Source organism: Acomys minous (genome assembly GCF_964271855.1).
Source record: "Acomys minous genome assembly, chromosome: 12".
Classification (NCBI taxonomy): Eukaryota; Metazoa; Chordata; class Mammalia; order Rodentia; family Muridae; genus Acomys; species Acomys minous.
Window position 1 is genome coordinate 92,500,002 of NC_140493.1, and position 20,940 is coordinate 92,520,941.

General features: G+C 55.5%; 2 protein-coding genes across 2 annotated transcripts in view; one reads left to right on the forward strand and one right to left on the reverse strand.

The window, feature by feature from the left end:
• Positions 1–20,940, forward strand: part of GAST (gastrin) — a 147,634-nt gene that overhangs the window by 56,942 nt on the left and 69,752 nt on the right. The gene's annotated exons all lie outside the window — the stretch shown is intronic.
• Positions 6,770–20,406, reverse strand: LOC311579647 (uncharacterized protein). Its single transcript, XM_084750395.1, has 17 exons — positions 19,930–20,406; positions 17,728–17,810; positions 17,460–17,616; positions 16,264–16,425; positions 15,563–15,688; positions 15,046–15,266; positions 13,903–13,952; positions 13,683–13,776; positions 13,314–13,368; positions 11,176–11,697; positions 10,110–10,192; positions 9,578–9,734; positions 8,780–8,941; positions 8,125–8,250; positions 7,810–8,030; positions 7,690–7,715; positions 6,770–6,884 (listed from the first exon to the last, which is right to left on the reverse strand). Exons 1-17 carry the CDS (start codon positions 20,389–20,391, stop codon positions 6,790–6,792), a joined length of 2,802 nt encoding a protein of 933 aa, XP_084606521.1. The 5' UTR covers positions 20,392–20,406; the 3' UTR covers positions 6,770–6,789.

Here is a 20,940-nt window from a genome sequence, read left to right on the forward strand (position 1 = left end):
ACTGACTCAGGCTGTGTGGCCAGGAGTCGGCTTCTGTTCCTGGGAGCCTGAGGGGACAGCATCAGTGAGGCTAGGTGCAGGCAGCTTTGTGGCAGCTGCGTCCTCGGGCAGTGAGTCAACCAGTCGAGCCTCCCTGCCCCACAGTGAGAACCTTAGGTGGCAGGAGCCATACTGATGCCATTACAGACTGTCTTGGGGTGCCTTTGCAGGAATCCCACCCGCCTCCCCTCTCTGTACCTGCTTCCCCTCCCCTCTCACCCCCTCCCCCACCTCGCACCTCCCACCCCCCACCCCCCCACCCCGCACCTTAGGCAGGGAGCTGCAGACTTTCTAGTTGTAAATATCAAAGGATTTCCTTTCCCACGGCATCTAATTTGGATTGGGAGGCTGCCTTTGAGACACTCAGGATGTCCAGAGTGATGTACACCAGAGCCACCACACACCTGCCCTTGCCTCTCACTTCACTGCCAAGTACGGGAGGATCTTGTCACCCCTCTGGGCCGTGGTTCTTTCAGGACACATAACAGTCACAAAGAAGCATGCCGTAGAGGACCCTACGCCAGAGGCCAGCCTCTTCACCCTTCCTTTCCAGCCTTGCTGCCCGTCTCACCCATTTCCATATCCTGGCCCCTAGCATAAGAACCCTATGCTTGGAATGTCTCCACTCCTGGTACGCAGCTCCGCCATGCCATCTCCTGCCTTCACCTACTCAGGGAGTGCTCCCTCCCCCCCCCCGCCCCCCCGTGATCTGTTTGTGTTGCCCCCAGCCCTACCCACCCCCCCCACCCCCCCAACTCAGCGTCTCCATGTGGAAACAATCTTGCCCAGTGGCTTCTTGGTGGCTCCAGTTCCAGGCTGGGCCTGGTGGCTTTGTTCATCCAGTGTGCACGGGGCTTTCTTGTTTCCTCGCAGTGCTAAGAAATGCCTGTCAGGATTGCTACACGGTCCTGAGAAGCAGGCCCGAGATGGGAGTCATCACTCCCACCACCAATCTACAGGCGAAGGAGTGGAAACACAGGAGGAAGCTCAGTGGGCTCCCAGAACATCAGACCGCCCCCCCACACCCTGAGACTTGTCATCCCAAACCTGTCTCTGCACCTCCAAATTTCACATCTCTTTCTTAAATTAACCTTGTAGGTGAGAAGGATCGAGAAAGAACATGAGGAGGGTGGGAGTCAACCAATGCCACTAGGCTTACAGTCACAAAGCCAGATCTCTCCAGGCTCCCATGATGCTTTGCAGGCAGGGGGACTAGATGAGCCCAATTCTCACCTATCTGCCCACAGGGGCTTGGCAAGAGCTCTAACCGTGGCGGGCATAGCCTTGGCCTGAAAGGAAAGATGGAGCTGGGCCCCAAGACAGTCTTTTGGATGCCATGGGGCAATGCCCATGGCACTGGACTCTGTCCTTGCCCTGTCATTCCTCTCTTGAGGTGACAGGAGCCCAAAGAGTCTTGCCTGAGGCTGAGCTACTCTGAGGAAGGAAATTTTGTTTATTACCAACCACATCTTATTCTGGCCCACTGCCCACTCAATCAGAGGTCTCTAGTCTCCTCTGGTCTTGACCTAGAGGCAGTCTCCAGGCCTGGGCTTTGAGGAGAGAAGAATTCAGACGGGACACAACAGTAGATCCAGCAGCACAGGCTTTAATTAGAGCAAGCAAGGAAAGCAAGAGCGCACACTTTGGGGGGGCACACTCAGCTGAGCAGCAACAGCCTCCACCCTGGCAAGCCAGAGACTGTCACCTGCTTCCCCTTCACACTGTCACCTGCCATGTGCCTGTCCCAGGGTGCGCACGTCTAGAAAAGGCATGCACTTCTCTCAGAAGCCTACTTTATCCAGAGTGTGGTCTGTGATAAGTCATCGTACAAGACACAAGAGTATGCTTAAAGATTTAAGCACCCCTAAAATGAAAGGTTATTAGGGTGAAGAGCAACAGACCTCAACACGTGCTCTCCTGGAAGCTAATTCTTTTTGGTTTGGTTTGGTTTGGTTTGGTTTGGATTGGATTGGTTTGGTTTGGTTTGATTGGTTTGGTTTGGTTTTCAAGACAGGGAGGGTTTCTGCCTGTAGCCCTGGCTGTCCTGGAACTCACTTTGTAGACCAGGCTGACCTCAGATTCAAAGATCAGCCTGCCTCTGCCTTCCTGAGCCCTGGGATTCCAGGCATGAGCCACCACCCATCCTGAAAAGTAAGTCTTGAAGTTGCTTTAGTATAATCTAAATAGCAGGGCCCACCATCCCGCATTGTCTCCTGTATGTGTTTTGGGAATCCTGAGGCCACCCATGTGGAATCAGCTACCACCATTATCCTTATACTCTATTCCTTGAGCTGGTCCACCCACTTTCTTTATGGGCTATCTTTGGGGTCCCATCAGTCAGGCCCTTCTGAAGCAAACTTCCTGCCTAATAAGAGCAAAGCTAAAATACATGTCTGGGGAGCACAGACCTGGAAGAAGGAACCCAATACTACTCACCCAACCCCCAAATTTTGGCAAAAGGGTCTCAAAATCTGGGGGCAAGCAGTCTGTTGATGTCTGAATGGGCCTGGAATTCATGTCCAACTACAGACCCATCTCCCCTAGGACTGGAAATGGACATCTTGGTGACCAGAAGCCACCAAGCATCAACTAGAGAAAATGAAATGTTTGCCCAGGGTTTAACAGCAAAAAAATGAGACAGGGACTTGAACTCAGGTCCAACTGCCAAGCCATGGCTCATACCACTATGTCTCTGTCTCTCTGTCTCTGTCTCCGTCTCTGTCTGTCTCTGTCTCTGTCTCTGTCTGTCTGTCTGTCTTCTCTCTCTCTCTCTCTCTCTCTCTCTCTCTCTCACACACACACACACACACACACACACACACACACACACACACAAGTGTGTACTGTTTCCAACTCCCAGAAGTTAGGGAATAGGAGATAGTCACATAGTCCAGTCTTAGATGAAAGCTATCATTTGGCCCTGGCGAGAAGCCCATAGTCAGGAACACAGGTGGTATAAAAGCTCTGTGGAGCTTCATTCCCCAACCATACCCACCACAGGAGACACCTGGAGAAGTCACACACACACACACACACACACACACACACACACACACACACACACCCCAGCCCCAACTATAAAGGAAGAAGCTGCCCTCCTGTTCCTGACCGTGTGAAGGATCTTGGCAGGGCAAGGTTGTGACTGGGCCTCGGGTGGTCCAAGACAGCAAAGGAGTAGGGGACACCTCCTTTGTGCTACTGATGCATATTTATCCCAAAGTTTTCAGAACCAGGACCACTAAGCTACAGGTCATGGGCACCAAGTCTGGTCAGGCTGGCACACCTCCAGGCAACGAACTCCTCCCCCACCTTCGCCCTTCACCCCACCCCTTCTGAGGTATGAAGTCATGTCACACTTGAAGCAGTCAGGAAACATCTTTTGGCCAATGCCACACCTCAACTCACAGCGGTTTCCAAACCCGACGAGGGAATCACCAGAATCTCCACGAGGACTCCTTGCCTGCCCCAACCCCTGCTTCAGCATTCCCCAAGACAAGCCTGGTCTTGGGACTCTTTTACAAGCTCCCCCAGGGGATTCCCACGCTGGAGAAGCAGGAGGGAGCTCTGGGATCAGTGAGATGAGGGGGTCTAGGAAGGCTAATAAAGCAGAGGGGCAATGGCAGAGCCCCCAGCCCCTGGTGCACATGTGGCGAGCCACGACACAGCAGCCTGGATTCAGGGATAAGCAGGGGCGAGCCTGCCCAATCTTTGGGAACCTCAGTTTTCTTTTCTCGGATGTGGGAATAATACTGCTGTCTCATGGGCGTGCTAGAGTAAAGACGAGATAAAGCAAGGACCACGTAGGCCGCTAAGCATCGCTGCAGCTATTCAACGGGGTCTATAAAGCACCCACTATGTGCAAGGCACTGACTCAAAGAACAAGACAGAGAAGCCCTTCACATGTACAGACTGGTGAGAGAGTTTGGTAAGGACAGTTCCAGTGCTGTGTCTTTTGGTCTTGGTCATGTGCAACCACGTAAGGTGACAGAGCTAAGTCCTCACGGGTGAACAAATGTCCATCCCAGACCCTGGTTCTGGGACTAGTCCTGGCTCCAGAAGGAATCTACACAGATCAAGCCCTTCCTTTATGATCCTCTCGCTCCTGCGTGTCTGTTGTCCCCTCCTGAGAGCAAGGCTATCACAGGCCCTCACACCAGTCACAAACAAGGAGCCCTTGAGGGAGCCTAAGGTTCTGTCTAGCTGGGATTTGGCCTTGCCCTGGGACCTCTGTTCCCTTCAACTCCCCAAAAAGATTGACTTAGATACTGTCAGGCCCATTGCTGTGCCCTGCTTAGAAGTCCCCAGCAAAGAGCTCGTGTGAAGATCCTTGAGTCCCCACAGGTAATTGTCCCTTCTTCCCCTAGATCAGTGCAGGGCTAAGCACAGGCTACCATGGACAGTGCGGTTCACCACATCCATCTCTCTGCAGAAACCAGCCAGGAGTCAGTGTGGTGGAAGAAGAATGTCAGGCCTGGCTACTAGTGGCATAAGGCTGTCGCTTCTACCAGACTATGGGAGTTGGAGGGGTGGGCCGACTGAGTATAGATCAACAGCGAACACTCCCTGGAGTCTCGCCACTCAGTCCCCAGTCTAGGCTCTGGCACTTATGCCCAGTAGCCAGGACCTGTGTGACATGCCCTGGGACAAAGCCACTAAAGTTCTCCACACAAATCCCCTAGGGAGCTACGCGATATAGCAGTCTGACCTCATGCTGTGGACAGAGGTGTGTGTTCTCCCATGGGCATCCCCCGCAGAACACGCCACATACATAACCACCTACTCACTCAGGAGAGGACCACAGTCCAGGACTGTGTCCTGTCCCCACAACGCTGACTCCTCTTCATGCCGGTAAGAGGGAATCCCCAGAGTCTCCAGAAGGGGGAAGCCCTTCCTGCCTAACAGCTGAGGAGAGTTAAGAAGAGGAAGAGAGTGGGGTCCACTTCTGTCCCTCCCCCACTCCACCCCGACCTGATATGTCAAGTTTCAGGAGACGAGCTGAGTCATGGCTTGTCAGAGCCTCAGTATCCCTATCCGCTCAATGAGGCACCTCTCCCCAATTCTCCAGGCTTTCTGGAACTGGGGTTGAGACAAATGAGCTCACCATCCAGAGTGAGCCATCCTGGCTCAGGCTGGTTCTTCTGGTTATGGCCGGATGTACAGCAGGGGCTGAGGGAACCTGCTGCCCTCCTGCCCCCATCCAAGCTGACCCTGCTCTCAGGAAGCTGATCAGCACAGAGCCTGCGCAGCTTTGAGTCCCTCGGATGCTGCTGCAGCCCAAGGAGGAACTCACACCCTCACATCAGCATTAATACTGCTCTCTCACCTCTCGTGGCATACCGTACCCTCTGAGGTCCAGGAAGGGCCTGAGACCCACCCAAGGTCCTCACACTCCAGCAGCCGGGGCCCTCGCCGCTGTCCGCAGCTGTCCCGTGACAGCCTCCCCTGACCTCAAGCTCTCACCACATAAGTTCTCTGGGACTCTGACCCCTCCTGTGCCTTTGCCCTTAGGTCCCACTCTTACCACTTGGCACTGGGAGAGAGCAGATATCTTAAGGTGCTGGTTCAAGATTCTCTGCCCCCCTTCCCAAATCAAATCACTATAGTGAATTTAGACAGGGAATCCCTTTTTTTTTTTAAAACTTCTTCTGCTATCCCCAGTCTTTGAAGTAAACCAGGAAAGCAACTACCTTGCCCAGTAGCTTCTAGATTTTACTCAAAGGAAGACTTCTAGGTACCAGGGGTGTCCCTGACTCTGTTCCTCACAGCTGCCACCAGAATGAATCTGGTCTGGCATTCAGAGGGTCCTAAGTACAGGTAGGGCAGGAACTGTCCCTCTTCTCTTTTCCCAGGGATCGGCTTCCCTCCCTCAACTTCCTTCCAGGTGGGGAATCAAGGGTATCAACCACTTAGGTGGGGGTCGGGAGGAGGTCAATGCTCCCTGTCATAGCACTACACGGGGCCCCCAGGCCACCCCAACCCTTAGCTGACTAACCACTTGAGGAGACACTGAACTAAAGAAAGAGTCCATTCTTCCTCCTGTCCCTGCTAGGAGCCTGCCTTTTCCAAGAAGCACGGGCCCCTCCCACTCATCCCCAAAGTATGGCGATGAAAGCCCTTCTAGTGGGTTCATGAGCCTCCCATAGGAGCCTGAGCCCTCAGTCCACCTGAGCCTCTCCCCATCCTGGCCCACCTCCTCTCTCAGGGTGGAGTCAGGGGTTGGGTGACTCATCCCTGGGGAATCAGGTTCCTGCACCTGAGATCTTCCCATCCATTTATGGATGAGAAATGAGATTGTTCGGAAGGAAGAGACTGTGACTGCCTGAGGTTACGGGACTACACACAGGACCAGAGGAGGCTACCTAGGGCCACCCCTGATGCATTGACTTTACTCCAAGGCTGGTTTAGCCTGAACCATCCACCCCACCAAGGGGAGATGACTTTAGGGGATGCAAAACAGGCTAAGCTGACCCATGACCTTTATCTCTCTACAAGAATAATGATTGGTATCCACAGACTGCTCCCCTCCCCCAATACCCTACACAACCCACCCATCGTCACCATGGTCATTTCAGCATTCAGAACAAAGGACACAGTTCACTTCAGATCAGCAAGTTTTAATGGCATTGAGCAGGGAAGTGCTAGGCAAAGGCCAAAGCAGGAAACTGATGCTGGAGAGGCTACGGGCTGCCAAGCAAAGAGGGAAGTTGCCTCTCTGCAGCCTCAGGGAGCTGGCCAGAAGGAGCTGAGTCCTTAGCGGGTGGTCTGGTGGACCTGCTCCCGGGATGAGATGACCTTGCCATCCTGAACCTCTTCCACAATGGTGCGCACCTGGCGGGTGGTCACGGCTGCAAAAGAAACAGATGCTTCAGATCATGAGCAAATGAAGAAAATCACTCTTGGCCCTCAGTCCCCTGCATGGAAGCCAGTGCATCCCACCCCATCCTCTCCCAAATGATGCACAATCTTTGCTCACCTCACTACATCACACTGCGCGTATATCTCTCCCGCTCTCTCCTGCTTCCTTTCTGCTCTGTACTCTGCTGAGACCCCTGTGTGAGCTGTGGACCCCCGGGACAGGCTATTTGGTTCTGACCCACTCTGACCTTCAAGAGCGTGGCTATGGAGGCTGGGTGCTGCGTGAGATTTGCAGCGTCTGCTGCTAGGACTGTGTTCCCATCTCCTCTGCCACATGGAGATACCCAAGCCAAACTCCAGACCCTCATCATCTCTGTTACACTAAAAGTCCCAGAATTAAGACCATACATCCCTCACCTCACACAAGACTGAGACCTAGAGGCCCCACAGGGACCAGGACCCTACCTCCCACTAGGCTTAAGTCCCCAGAGACAAAACAGCTCTGGCCCATCTATAGGGTGCCAGGAGCAAAGAGGATGAAGTCTACTGGTCACGCTATCATCTCCAGGGTAACCAGTCCTCTCTCCATTCTCTCATCAGTCCAGTCTTCCTTCTCTGATCTTTCTTCTAAGCATCAATTCAGAGCCCTAACAGGTTTATTCCTCCTATGCCTACTGAGGATTAGCCATCATATCCTGAATCTCCTTAGGGACGGACCCTAGGCCAGCAATGTGCTAGTGGCTTTCCTGACCTATGCACCCCTCTACCCCAGCCTTCAGTCACCAAGATACTTACGTTCTTTTGGCTTGTACTGAGTCAGGCTGGAGAAAAAAAAGAGAGAGAGAGAGATTAGAATGAGGTCTAAGAGCCCCTTCCTCACCCCTAAGGCCCTAGCCCTGTGGACCCCCTACTCACTGGGCATCCTCGCCCTCCAGCAGGCGGCGGTAGGTGGCGATCTCCTGCTCCAGGCGCGTCTTCACGTCCAGCAGGATCTTGTACTCCTGGTTCTGCTGCTCCATCTCACAGCGCAGCTGAGCCAGCTGCTCCTCCACACTGCTGATCAGCCCCTGGATCTGAGACAGCTGCACGCAGTAGCGGTTCTCTGTCTCGGCCAGGCTGCCTTCCAGGGATGCTTTCTGTAGGAGAGCAGGCGATGGTCAGCGAGAGGGGCAGAGCTGCCCCCCAGGTGCTTGGACCCATCCCCGTGTGCATAAGCGCCAGCATCCCTACCATGCTGAGCTGGGACTGCAGCTCGATCTCCAGTGCCTGCATGGTGCGCCGGAGCTCAGAGATCTCGCACTTGCCGCTCTGTACCAGCTCGCTGTTGGTGGCCACCTCGCGGTTCAGCTCCTCGGTCTGCAAACAGGACACAGGGCAGGAAGCATGAGCCTGGACCCTTCCCCCAAGTCAGATGCTCCATGGTCCGTCCCCACTGCCCAGGGCTCAGACAGGCACCTTGGATCTAGTCACGCTACATCCCTTAGTTATGACCACCTTCCTGATCTCCCCTGAGCCTTTATCCCTCTTGTCCCCAAGCTCCCCACTTCCCAAGCCCTGAAACGTGCTCACTTAAATGTAGGAGGCAAGAGAACAGAAAATTTAAGAACCAGCCAGGGCATGCAGCCCAGTCCTAAAACTGATTCCTGCCTTCTTAAAGAAAAGGTGGAAATTCCCAGGGTCTTTACTCTCTCTCCCTTGATTCCACGCAGCACCTCCCGCTCATCCCCCAGATGACTGACTAGCTAACACCAGCTCTGTTGATGCCATCAGCAGTCCTGACTCTGTAGAGTCCACACAGTTTGACAAGGTAGGGCATCCCTAAGATGGCGGGTTACTGTTGGGGCTCGGGCCCCTGCAGCCTTCCATGTACGACAGCTGCTCTCACCTTGCTGAAGAACCAGTCTTCGGCATCCTTGCGGTTCTTCTCTGCCATCTTCTCATACTGATCACGCATCTCTGACAGGATGCGGCTCAGGTCCACGCCAGGAGCGGCGTCCATCTCCACATTGATTTCACCGCCCACCTGGCCTCTCAGCGCATTCATCTCCTATAAGAAGAGAGAATAAAGATGTGGTCACCTGGGCCAGCGTTGGCTCTACATTCCCAAGCCTTCCCTAGCCCACAGCTAGGTATGATGCCCCCTACCCTTTCCCAAAGGTCTTTTGATTTGCCCAGCCTCTTCCTCTGACCCTCTTATGGACTTTGTTTGTTTGTTTGTTTGTTTGTTTGTTTGTTCTGTATGGACTCTACCCCTACCATCAGACCCTGCCTCCCTCATTAGAAGAAAGGTTCCCCAGACACATCTGATTCCAGACCCATGCCTCCCCCCCCCCAAAAAAAAACTTCCCTTCCAATCTCCAAATGCCTGTGTGGAGTCCAGACCTAAGAGTTGGAACTAAAGCAAGCATTTGAACATCTGCCTCCTCTGCTGTCACTGTGAGGGAGGTAGGGGCAGGAGAGAAGTCCTCTATGAGGCCCAGCAGGTCCCTAAGATTCAGGGACGCATAAAAGCCCTGGACCACAGGAACGAGACCTATACAGAAAGGGCAGCCCTATCGGATGACTAAATTCAACAAGCCCTCTCTCCCACGCTCTCAACCGCAGCCCAGCCCCAGGGCTCAGCCACCTACTCCTCATCTTCTTTGACCTCCTGACCCTGTCCCCACCACCACCACCACCACACCTCCTCGTGGTTCTTCTTCAGGTAAGCCAGCTCCTCCTTGAGATTCTCGATCTGCATCTCCAGGTCAGCTCTGGCCAGGGTCAGCTCATCCAGCACCCGGCGCAGGCCGTTGATGTCGGCCTCCACGCTCATGCGCAGGGCCTGCTCCGTCTCAAACCTGCAGTGAAAACCAGAGACCTCAGGCCAAGCTGCTCTAACACACAGGTTCGTGTCCTGGTGTCATCCCTGCCTTCCCTTTGCCAGACATACAGAAGAGAATTAGAGGGTGGAATGGAAGCGAGTTGCAACGCTGAGCCCAGGGAGGGCACGACCCTGTGCTTCCTGCCTTCCTGTCTCCTCCTCTGCCTCCTCCTCCCCCATCCCCCTTGAGAAGTTGCTGCCTTTGCTCATCCAACTAAGGGCTCAGCTCAGAGCTCCCAGAACCTGTTGCCCTTGTCTTCTGGGAAGTCATAGGGTGAGGACAGGTGCCCTGAGGGAGCGCCCCCCCTCTCCCCGCACGCCCTCAACTTGTAACCCTCTGGCTGGGACTCACTTGGTACGGAAGTCATCAGCTGCCAGACGAGCATTATCAATCTGCAGGAGGATGCTGGCATTGTCCACAGTGGCCACAAGGATCTGGGGGAGGTGGCAAACCATTAGGTCATTAAGTTTAGGGTGGCTCAACCCAGGCTCACGTTCTGAGCCAGACTTCCTGGCTGGCGGCTGGGGTTCACTGCCTTCGGAGAAAAGTCCTCTTCCTGCCAGCCACTCCCTACCCAGTGTTGTCCTTGTTGGCAGAGGTGGGAAACGGGAAAGTCCATTGAGCTGGGACTTGAAACCCGACCCTACTGCTTGCCTGCTTGTGCAGACCCCTCCTTGTACCAGGCTCAGCCTCAGAGCTGAGGAGGCCTCAGGCCGGGAGGGGCAGGGAGCTAGAGAATGCCAGAATATTCTCAGGGCAGAGGCAGTCCCTGAACTCCAGAAATCCTGGAGAGGCTGTGAGGAACCCCTTGGTTTTTCTATACCCCAGAAGGCATGACTGGAATCTCCCCCCCCCAAAAAAAAAGATGGCTAGAGAAGCAATAGCCAGTAAGTAAGAATCCCACAAATCACCACCCCTGGTAAATCTGGGCTCTGGTCCTCAACCCCACCTTGGAGATGGCTGAGCCACCATCTTGAGGGACAAAAGGAAAACCAAGCAAACCAGAAAAGAAAAATCCCCTAGAACATCCCCATGAGAGTCTCCTGCCCCACCCCCTCCCACTTCCTCTCTGAGGGTTGCTATGGAGCCTACCACCCAAATCCCCATCCCTCGTCTTACTGGGACACTCACAAACCCGGCTCCACCCTCTGGAACCAGCCCTCTGCCTATACCCTCGTGATCTAGACATCAATGGCACGAGGGCAGCCCCAGAAGGAAACAGGCACTGCAAAGGAGCCCCATGATGCCAGCTCGTTCCTGGCCGAGTCAGTTGGCCTCACAAAGGGAGGGTTTTAGTCAAACAAGCTCCTGAAAGCCAAGCTAGGGTCCCAGTTGCTCCGTGGCAGCCCTAGTTGACTACAGGCCTTGATGAAGGCCAAAGGTAGATGGTTTATGCTCCTCTTGCCAGCGGTCCTACCTTATTCTTCAAATCCTCGATGGTCTGATAGTAAGGGCTGTAGTCACGGGCTGGCCCTGGGGCCTGCTTCTGGTACCAGTCCCGGATCTTCACCTCCAGCTCCGTGTTGGCCTCCTCCAGGGCGCGCACCTTGTCCAGGTAGGTGGCCAGCCGGTCGTTGAGGTTCTGCATGGTCGCCTTCTCCCCTCCAGCCAGCAGCCCATCAACACCCCCAAAGCTGCCTCCATAGCCACTGCTAGTGCCAAAGCTATAGCAGCTGGAGTAATTGTTACCCCCAAGGGTACTGCCCAGGCCACTAGCTGACCCCAGCCTGCAGGAGCCTGGACCCAGGCTGCCAGACAGTCGGCAGGAAGTACGAGATGAGCCGCCACCCAGGCCAGAGGAGCCCTTGATGGAGCTGGAGGAGGTGAATTGGCGGATGGTGGTGGTCATGGTGGTGGCAGCGGGCAACGGATGTGGAGCTGGAGGGCTTGGGAGGAAGAGAGGCGCCAAGGTGCGTGCTGCGCTGGGGCTCGCCCGCTTCTTTTATAGAGCAGCCAGTGGGCGTAGCGATTACAACAGGCTCTCTGCTCTTTCCATTCCCCTGGGCTTTCATCACCTCTGGCCACCAGCCAGTTCCCAGGTGGCTACGGGCCCCCTCCCCTCCCACCACTGGGGCTCTGCCTCATTTCACCAAACCCTGTACCAGGTGACATGATGGTGTGTGTATGTGTATCTGTCTGTCTCTGGTCTCAGGCCTGTCACCTGTGATTCAGGCAGGCCCTCCAGCTACGATTTCCCATGACCTAATACGGACATGAGGAACTGGCGACGTCATCTCCACTCAAGCCCTCCCAGGCAGCTGCCACCCTTGATGGGGAAATGAGGCGGGGAGTCAGGCACCCCCTAATCCGAGTTGGCTTCCCTTGTCAACGGGCCATCCCACACATGTAAGAAAAAAAGCCTGAGTCCGGGAACTGGGGAGTCAGAAAGACTATACCTACCCATCCTGACTTGAAATCTGGGTCTAAACCCACCAGGCCCCACCACACAACACAGAAACTACCTCAAAGCCCCTAGTTACCAACCCAGGCAGGAAGCCGGGGCTTAGCAAGGAATGCAGTGTCCAAACAGGCCCAGTTCACTCCAGCGGTGGGCGGGCCGGCACAGTGCATCCTGGCTCTTCACTCAGCTACAACACCCCCAACCCAAGAGTCACCCCTGTAAAGCAGCCCCAACACTTAGGGACACATCCTGGCATGGGGGCTCCCCCTGGCCAGTTTTCTGAAACTGTCCCCATCCCTGGATCCCCTAAGAAGCCCAGAGTTCCCTTCTAGAACTTTCCCTACTTCCTTCCTCCCAGTACAGCTTCCAGGACTAGGTGGGCAGAAAAGAGTTCGGCTAAAGTTCAGAAGAAAGCAGAGCTCTGTGTGGGAAGGGTGCCTTATTAAAAGGGGGTCTGTGGGGACCACGAAGGGATTGTTTCCTTCCATATTCCTTACCCTCTTCTGTATCCTGAGAGACCTCAGAAGAGGATGGGACAGCTCGGGTCACAGCCAGGAGAAAAAAAAAACTAAATGATATCCCTTGTTAATCTCACCCCACCCCACCTCTGCCAGGTTCCCCAGGACAAAGACCATAACTGGTTCCCCAGGGTGGGCCATAGGCCCCACCCCATAGATCCACTTAGCCCCACCTACCGTCCTAAGCCCAGCCCTAGGTCCCAGGGTCCTGGGAGGCCTGCTGGGCGAATGTGATCTTGTCTCAGACTGCAGATAGGTTCCTCCTCCTAGACAGGTCTAGACAGCCCCCATCAGCAGCTGGGAGATTTCCCCAATAGCCCAGGAGCTGCCAAGCCACCAAAGCAAACAGGACGCCCCCCACACTCACAAACACAGCCGCCCCACCCCACACACACACCCCCAGGGAGCCAGGTAGAGCCGGTCTGGCTTCTCGGGCTGGCTTTGAGACTGCCAGGCTGCCACCCCCTCATCCATCAAGGCCCTCGACCACTCCAAGAAAGTCACCTTCCCCAGACAGACCCCTGTCCCTTTGTTTTAATGCAGGTGTTCTCCGGCAGGTGTGGGGCCCAGCACAGCTGCAGGTCCTCCCAGGAGACAGCCCCAGAGGCAGATTCTTAGAAATAGGATGTTCCATACCTCCACCCTCAGTCCTCTGCCTCCTTCCCTCTTGACTTCCAAAGGCAGCCCGGGCCTAGATGGAGTGGGCAGAGCAAGTAGGCAGAAGACAAGCGATACCAGACGCTTAAGTGAGCCCTCCCCAGCCTCTCTCAGCCCACGCTACCCGAGCCAACGACCAGACAAATGACAAGTTCAAGGACCAGACTTCTTCAAAGCTTTATTAGCAGTGCCTCAGGAAAACCCAAGAGGCCCCTCTGTAAGGGGCAGCACAAAGCAGACCCAGAAGGTAACAGGTAGCTCGCGGGAGCTCAGGCATGGCAGTTGATGCAAGGAGCTTCAGCCTACGCCCCTGAGGCCGGTCCATCACCGTGCAGAAAGGGACCTCAGTGGGTGGAGCGATGCACCTGCTCTCGGGAAGAGACCACCTTGCCATCCTGGACTTCTTCCACGATGGTGCGCACCTGGCGGCTGGTCATCATGGCTACAGATGGCAGAGGAGGGGGCATAGGAAGCCTCAGGCAGGAGCCCCTACCCAACCTGCCACCCGGCCTGTAGCACCGCTAATCTCCCCCAATGTTCCGTTAGGCAGGACGGGATAGAGCCTTACCTTCTCGGGAGGGCTGCGAGGTCAGGGATGAGGAGTATTGAGTAGCCAGGCTGCATGGAGAAGGAAACCTGTCAGTCCAGGGGTGTCACAAGCCACAAGGCCCTGGGAGCACTGCTGCGGTGTGCCCCCAAAAGAGTAAGAGAGATCCTACAAATTGGGAGATCGTAGCAAGGAGTTCACAGCGAACGAATCAAAGATCAAATGGCACAGGCTCCTCAAAACAGGGGGGAGGAAAGAAATAGCCAAGGGCGTGTTGTTGTGGCTACGTTGTGGCTACTAAACCAGGATTTACAAGGTGACACTGCACAAGTGGATTTTCCATATCCTGAGGGGCCCAATATGACTCCTTTCTTTAAAACAAGAGACACCGATTAGACTGTAGACAAAACTCACTATTACTGGAAGCAAAGGCTAGACTGTGCAGCTAAGCACAAGACCCCAGGGCACTCTTGGCTCCCCATGGAGACTTTGATCAACGTTCCCAGCTCCAAATCAAAGTGTCACCTGCCCTGTACCTTACCTTGTCCTGGTTAATGATGTCACCAATCACAGCAGACCATCATCATCCAAACCAGAAACGCGGAGTCATTGTTACCCCACCCCTCCACGTATCCCCCCTCGGCGTTTATTGAGGATCAGCGGTGAGCCATGCTCACACACGCACTCAGCCGCCCCACCTCGCTACCTTTAGGAGGCCCCCTCTCTTCTGTCCACGCAACCCACCCCTAGCTCTGGAAAACTGTCAGCTGGCCAGAGTCCCTGTTCCAGCCTCCTGATGTCATTCCCTCTCCGTCCACTTCCACATTGGCCCATGTTTCCCTCTGTAGCCAAAGCGAATATTCCCAAAGATCTAGATCTAGACGACCAGCCTTCTGCTCCATGTCACTCCGTGGCTCCCCTCGGCCCACAAGACCTTGCTTACACGCTTTCAGATGGCGCCCATGACAACCCTCAGAGCCAGGCCCGCGCGCGCGCGCGCGCCCTTTCCGCTTCACCCCCATACACCTCCACACTGATATCTAACTGTTGACACTCCCTGGATAAAGTAGTGTCCATCCCGGCCTGCCAGGTGCCTAGATTCGGCTCCCCCCCCCCCATCGTCCCCCTAACCCCACCCCTACCCCCACCCCATCCCCCACTCACTGGGCATCCTCGCCCTCCAGCAGACGGCGGTAGGTGGCGATCTCCTGCTCCAGCCGCGTCTTCACGTCCAGCAGCACCTGGTACTCCTGGTTCTGCCTTTCCATGTCACAGCGCAGCTCGCACAGCTGCTGCTCCACGCTGCTAATGAGGCCCTGCAGCTGCGCCAGCTGGGCCCCGTAGCGCGCCTCTGTCTCTGCCAGACTGTTCTCCAGGGATGCTTTCTGTGGCCCAAGGGACAGGCAGACAGTGAGGACAGACAAGAGTTGGACCCTTCCCCACACGAGACACCTAGAGAGCGGTCCCACCTAGGTGACTTCTATGCATTTCCACGACCGCTGGAAAGTAACTAGGACAGAAGAGAGACCCACGGGATGGGCAGAATAGGTTGCTTCTGGCTCTCCCAGTGGGGGTTCAGTGTGGCAGGAATAGGTTGCTTCTGGCTCCCTCAGTGGGGGTTCAGTGTGGCAGGGCTCAACAGAAGTGACAAGAACCAGACAGGACAGGGACAGTGGCCCACCATGCTGAGCTGGGACTGCAGCTCGATCTCCAGGTTCTGCACGGAGCGGCGGAGCTCGCTGATCTCCGTTCGGCTGCTCTGCAGGGCCTCCGTGTTGGTGGCCACTTCACGGTTCAGCTCCTCCGTCTGGAAGGCAGGGGGGACACAGAGGCTAAAGGAGGCTTTCAGAGGGGAGATGGAGGATGGAAGCTATCCCTAAGCCCTATTCCCAGAGCTACCCCTCCCTGGCCTCAGAGGAGCTCATAGTCACCTGCACCCAGAGGCCCTCTGTGCCCCACAAGGAACGCATGTAGGTCCCTTAGCGCCTGCCAGGGGCCCTTGCTGAACTACAACACCTCAAAGCAGGCACCAGAGATTGTTGGTGTGCTAGTGACTGTCCCCAGAACCCACAGATGTTCACTCAGTAGGTGTTTATCCAAGACACGACCTACATATCCAAACAAACACACGTGCAGCAAACACCTGTGGTGGGTGGAGCTTGAGGCAGGATGGGTGGCCTGGATCCGTTCCCCAGGCCACAGCCACAGCCACAGCAGGGGAAAGCCTTGAGTGTCGGAGCTTCTCCGGGCCTCACATTTACTTTAAGGCCTGAGCACTGGTCTGAGTGGTTTCCAAGGAGTCTGAGAGTGACCCCAGCCATGCCAGCAGGTGTCATGAACGGTAACCACCCGGAAGCACTCCTGCCCCACCCTGCCACCCACCTTGGTGAAGAACCACTCCTCGGCATCCTTGCGGTTCTTCTCCGCCATCTTCTCATACTGATCTCGCATCTCATTCAGGATGCGGCTCAGGTCCACCCCGGGGGCTGCGTCCATCTCCACGCTGACATCCCCGCCCGACTGGCCACGAAGGGCATTCATTTCCTGGGCAGAGAGGACAACAGGAGATCACCTGAAGCCATTATGGGGAAAGATCCTGGTCCTCAGGGAACAGACGGACGGCCATGTAAAGCTGCAGCCAGATGACATGCCTCATACCCAGTGGGCTACGGATTCCATCAGTCTCCCTCAACACGCACCCTGACGCAAGCATGCCTGCCGCCTACTTTCCAGTGTGTGTGAAATAAGAGAAAGCCGACAGTTCTCCAGGGAAGGGGACGGAAAGCGAAGACAACCTCGCCCTGCTTCCTGACCCCGTGGCCTTGCCCCTTAGCCATCAGCCCTATAGCATAAGCACGGAGCTAGCCACCCTATGGTAGCGTCCTTCCAAGCCAGACCCTGTTAAGCAATGCTGGTCTGGTGGGGAGAGGGAGTTAAGCACTTGGCCTCAAAGTTCAAAGAAACACTTTCTGGGTGCCCTGGGTGCTGAGCCGGGAAGGAAGCCACAAAGGCAGGATGACAAGGCTGCTTGAGTCCCAAGTGGGCTCTTAGGCCTCCACCCTTGGGCTGCACTCTGGGGACATAGAAACTCAGAAGTCTCTAGAGAAAGCAATGGGGAGATGGGGAGTAGCAGAGAGGTGGAGTCAGACGTGCGTGAGAACGGATATCGGGTCACTGTGCAGTGCTGCACATGTCTGTGACCTTCTCTGAGCCTCCATCTCTTTGCTGCCAAAAAGGCAAGAGCCTCCTTCTCCCAGCCATGTTTTCAGTGTCAGTGGAAGTATCAGCAGTTGTAATGCTGGGCAAAACGCGCCTTGTTGCAATTAATTACAATAATTAGCACTATGTGTTAGCCTGATTCACTCATTAGTGAGTTAACTGTCTCTGCCCAGTCAGCCAAGCCTGCAGGGATGAGCGGAAGTCTCTTGGGAGGAGGGGCCTCCAGCTTCATTCAAGGCTCACTGAGGGTCAGCACCAGACCGGGAACCCACTGGTGATGAAGACTGGACTAAGTCCACAGACCTAGTGGTTCCCAGTGCCACAGCAGGCTTCTCTAACGTCTCCTAAGATGGCCCCACCTCCTCATGATTCTTCTTCAGGTAGGCCAGCTCCTCCTTGAGGCTCTCGATCTGCATCTCCAGGTCAGCTCTGGCCAGAGTCAGCTCGTCCAGCACCCTGCGCAGCCCATTGATGTCGGCTTCCACGCTCATGCGAAGGTTCAGCTCTGTCTCGTACCTGCAGGGTTGGAGGTAGGGGGCATGGTCCATACACCGTGTTTGTGCTGTGTGTGTGCAGAGCGAGAGCCCACCACCAGCTCCCCGGGGCAGCCTGTAGGCACAGACTCACTTGGTGCGGAAGTCATCAGCCGCCAGGCGAGCATTATCGATCTGTAGCACGATGCTGGCGTTGTCGATTGTGGCTGCCAGGATCTGGGGGTGATTGTGAGCACTATGAGCAAGCACCCACCACAGAGCGCCCCCCCCCCTCCAGAAGGCTCTGCTGTACCCTGCTTGGATGCGGCCTTGCAGAGGAAGGGTGACAAGTGTCCCTGTGGCTTCCTCCTCTGAGCACCCAACTGTTGTTTCAGGAGCTGCCAAGCCCCCAAGTGCTCTTAGAGCAATGGGACATGACTCAGTGACATTCATTTGTTATCATAGTATGTAAGCTGCCTGGGCCTTATTCTTAATTAAATTCACCTCCAGGCTCACCCCTACGTGCTCCAAAAAGCCCTGCAACTCCTTCAGCTACTCCCCACCCCTGCATCTCCCTGCAGTCTCCCCTATAGCACATCCGCTACCTCATCTCCACCTCTGGGACAACCTTATCCCAGTTTCCACCACATTTTTTGTTAGCCCCACCCCCACCCCACCCCCACCCCAAGTGGACTCAGAGCAGCCTGGAAAACGAGGCCATACCTGTCTGGTTCTCTTTAGATTCCCCAGGCCTGGGCACGGTGCCTGGCCCAGAGTCAGGCCCCAGGGTGTATTTGTCTAATTATGTGACTAATTAATTGATTGAAGAGGTTATGACCGGCCCCTGCTCAAAGCCAGGGCAGTCCAAACTGTTGGAAATGCCTCAGGCTGGTCCCAAACAAGTCTTGGGTTTGGAGGGGGGCGGGGAGAGAGAAGTACAGAAGAAAAACTCACCTGGTGGCAGGAGCTAGGTAGAGATTGTCCTGGTTTAAGGTTGACCCAAGAGGAAAATGTCCCCCTGGGAACCATCCCGTATCTGCAGCCACCTCAGTCCTCCACCCCCAAGACCCGACTCCAGGCCCTAAGCTCCATGCAGTCAGGCTGAGCCTAGGGGCGGACTTGCTTCCTTTCTTCAACTTTATCATCTGTAGCCTGCAGAGACCTGGATGTCCCTGTACCCAGGTACCTGGTATACAGTGTGCCCGGGAAGCCTAACCAGAATGTTGAGGGTAGGGTATAGAAACTGAGGGATGGGGGGTGGGGTGGGGGACTCGGCTCTGAGGATGATGGTGAGGTGCTGACTAAGCCAAAGTGCAGAGCACTGACTCACCAGGACTCCCCTGGGTTCCCCGCTGCCCCAACAAAGCCTGGTATCTGATCTGGCACAGCCAGGAACTCTGCTTCCAAGGAGATTATAGAAATGCCCTGCTAGGTGGAAGACCCCGGGGCAGGAGCTGACGGAAGCCCCTCGCTGGGCTGCCTTAGGGCTGGCTCTCTACCTCAGAATTCAGGGTGGCCTCACAGCTTCCTGGGACCAGTCTGGGGCCAGCCTGTCTCTCCGTGATCCTCAACCCCTGTTTTCCACTAGGGCTCAGTGCCCAAACCGTCCCAGAGCAAGTTTGTGCTAAGACCTGAGCGGCCACATTTACAGACACTAGAGCTATTTTCTTAGAGATCAAGAAAGTATGTAAGAGGCCAACAGGAGAGTCTCCTCTGTCAGGCTAGCTTCCAGAGTTGAAAAAGCAGAACCCCCAGAGGAGCCGCCACAGAGGAAGGGAGACCCACAACTAAGGCAGCCTTGAGAACACACAGACTCTGAAGTCCGCACAAGAAGCAGGGCATAGACTGAACAGCAAAGTGTTGACAGCAACACCAAGATCCTGGGATAGAGGACAAGTGCGATCCACCAAGCGGGGGCTACCTGGAGAAAAGTGAGGCTGCAGGAGAGCAGCCCCAGGAGAAAGATGATGATGCCCGGTCTCATGTCGCGGCGTCCATACCTGACACCACCCACCTCCCAGACCCTTTACCAGGCTACTCTCCACACCTGCAACGCCCACGGCCGCCTTCATGGTCCTGAAGCTCTGCCAGCCTTCCTCTATCGCCCAGCACCCCCCCCACACACCCCCCAATAAACTCCCTGGGAAGACACAAGTCCTTCTCCATCTTCTTGGAGAGTTCCCAAAGATGGCACAGCCCAGGATACCCCCCCTCAGGCTCAGGGTTATTCCAGAGATGTGAGAAAGGGAGAGATGAAGAGCCAAAGGATGGATGCCCATGACAGAGAGGGAGGAGGTCTTCAGCTGTGGGGATGGAGTTTGGGAAGGCAGCAGAAGGTAGGTAAGGGGCTACCCACCTTGTTCCTCAGGTCCTCTATGGTCTTGAAATAGGGGCTGTAGTCACGAGCCGGGCCTGGGCCCTGCTTCTTGTACCACTCACGGATCTTCACCTCCAGGTCAGTGTTGGCCTCCTCCAGGGCACGCACTCTGTCCAAGTAGGTGGCCAGCCGGTCGTTGAGATTCTGCATGGTCTCCTTCTCGCCGCCCCCTAGAAGGGCATCCGACACACCAAAACTGGAGCCGAAGCCCCCACCCAGGCTGCAGGTGTAGCCGCCACCGTAGCCGCCTCCCAGGCCCGCCGAGAAGCGGGAGGATGTGACCGACATATTGCCACAGCTGCCACCTCCCAAGAGGCTGGGAGCCCGGCAGGCACCCCCAACACGGACAGAGGACATTCGGGAGATGCCTCCACCAGGAGCACAAAGGCCCTTAATGGAGCCGGAGGTTGAAAACTGCCGGATGCTGGTAGTGGTGGCCATGTTATCCTCAAGTCAAGTAACAGGGTCTGGACCGGACGGAGACCCTGGGCTACCCTTTATAGCCAGGCTGAAGGGAGGCAGAGCCCCTGGTCCTTGAAGTCCAAGCCAAAAACCCCAAACCTTGTAATTTGTCTCTGTCACAGCCAGCCATCCAGGGCCTGAGGCTTGGGCTGGACTTGTGTGATGATACATCCCTGTATCCTGAGGCTCCCCCTCCCCTCCTGTGTCTGCCCAGCCTGGGCATGAGTGACCTCTTAGTGGTCCATTGTTCTGTTCCAAAACAAAGGTGGTGTTGGAGCTGCATCCCTGGGGCAGGGTGATCTTCCATCTTTAACCACAATTAGGCAGCTGAGCTCATTCTTGTAACAGGGAGTCCAAAGATTCTAGCCCAAGAGCAGGGAAGGGCCTCAAACGAGGCTCCACAGGCCCAGGAGCCTAGAAGCTGATCTGGCCCACTGCCTGGCATTCCAGGGTCTCAGGGAGAAAGACATGGATAAACACCCCTGATACAGGATAGTCCTGGAAGGGCCCCCTAAGTTTAAGTTAGGA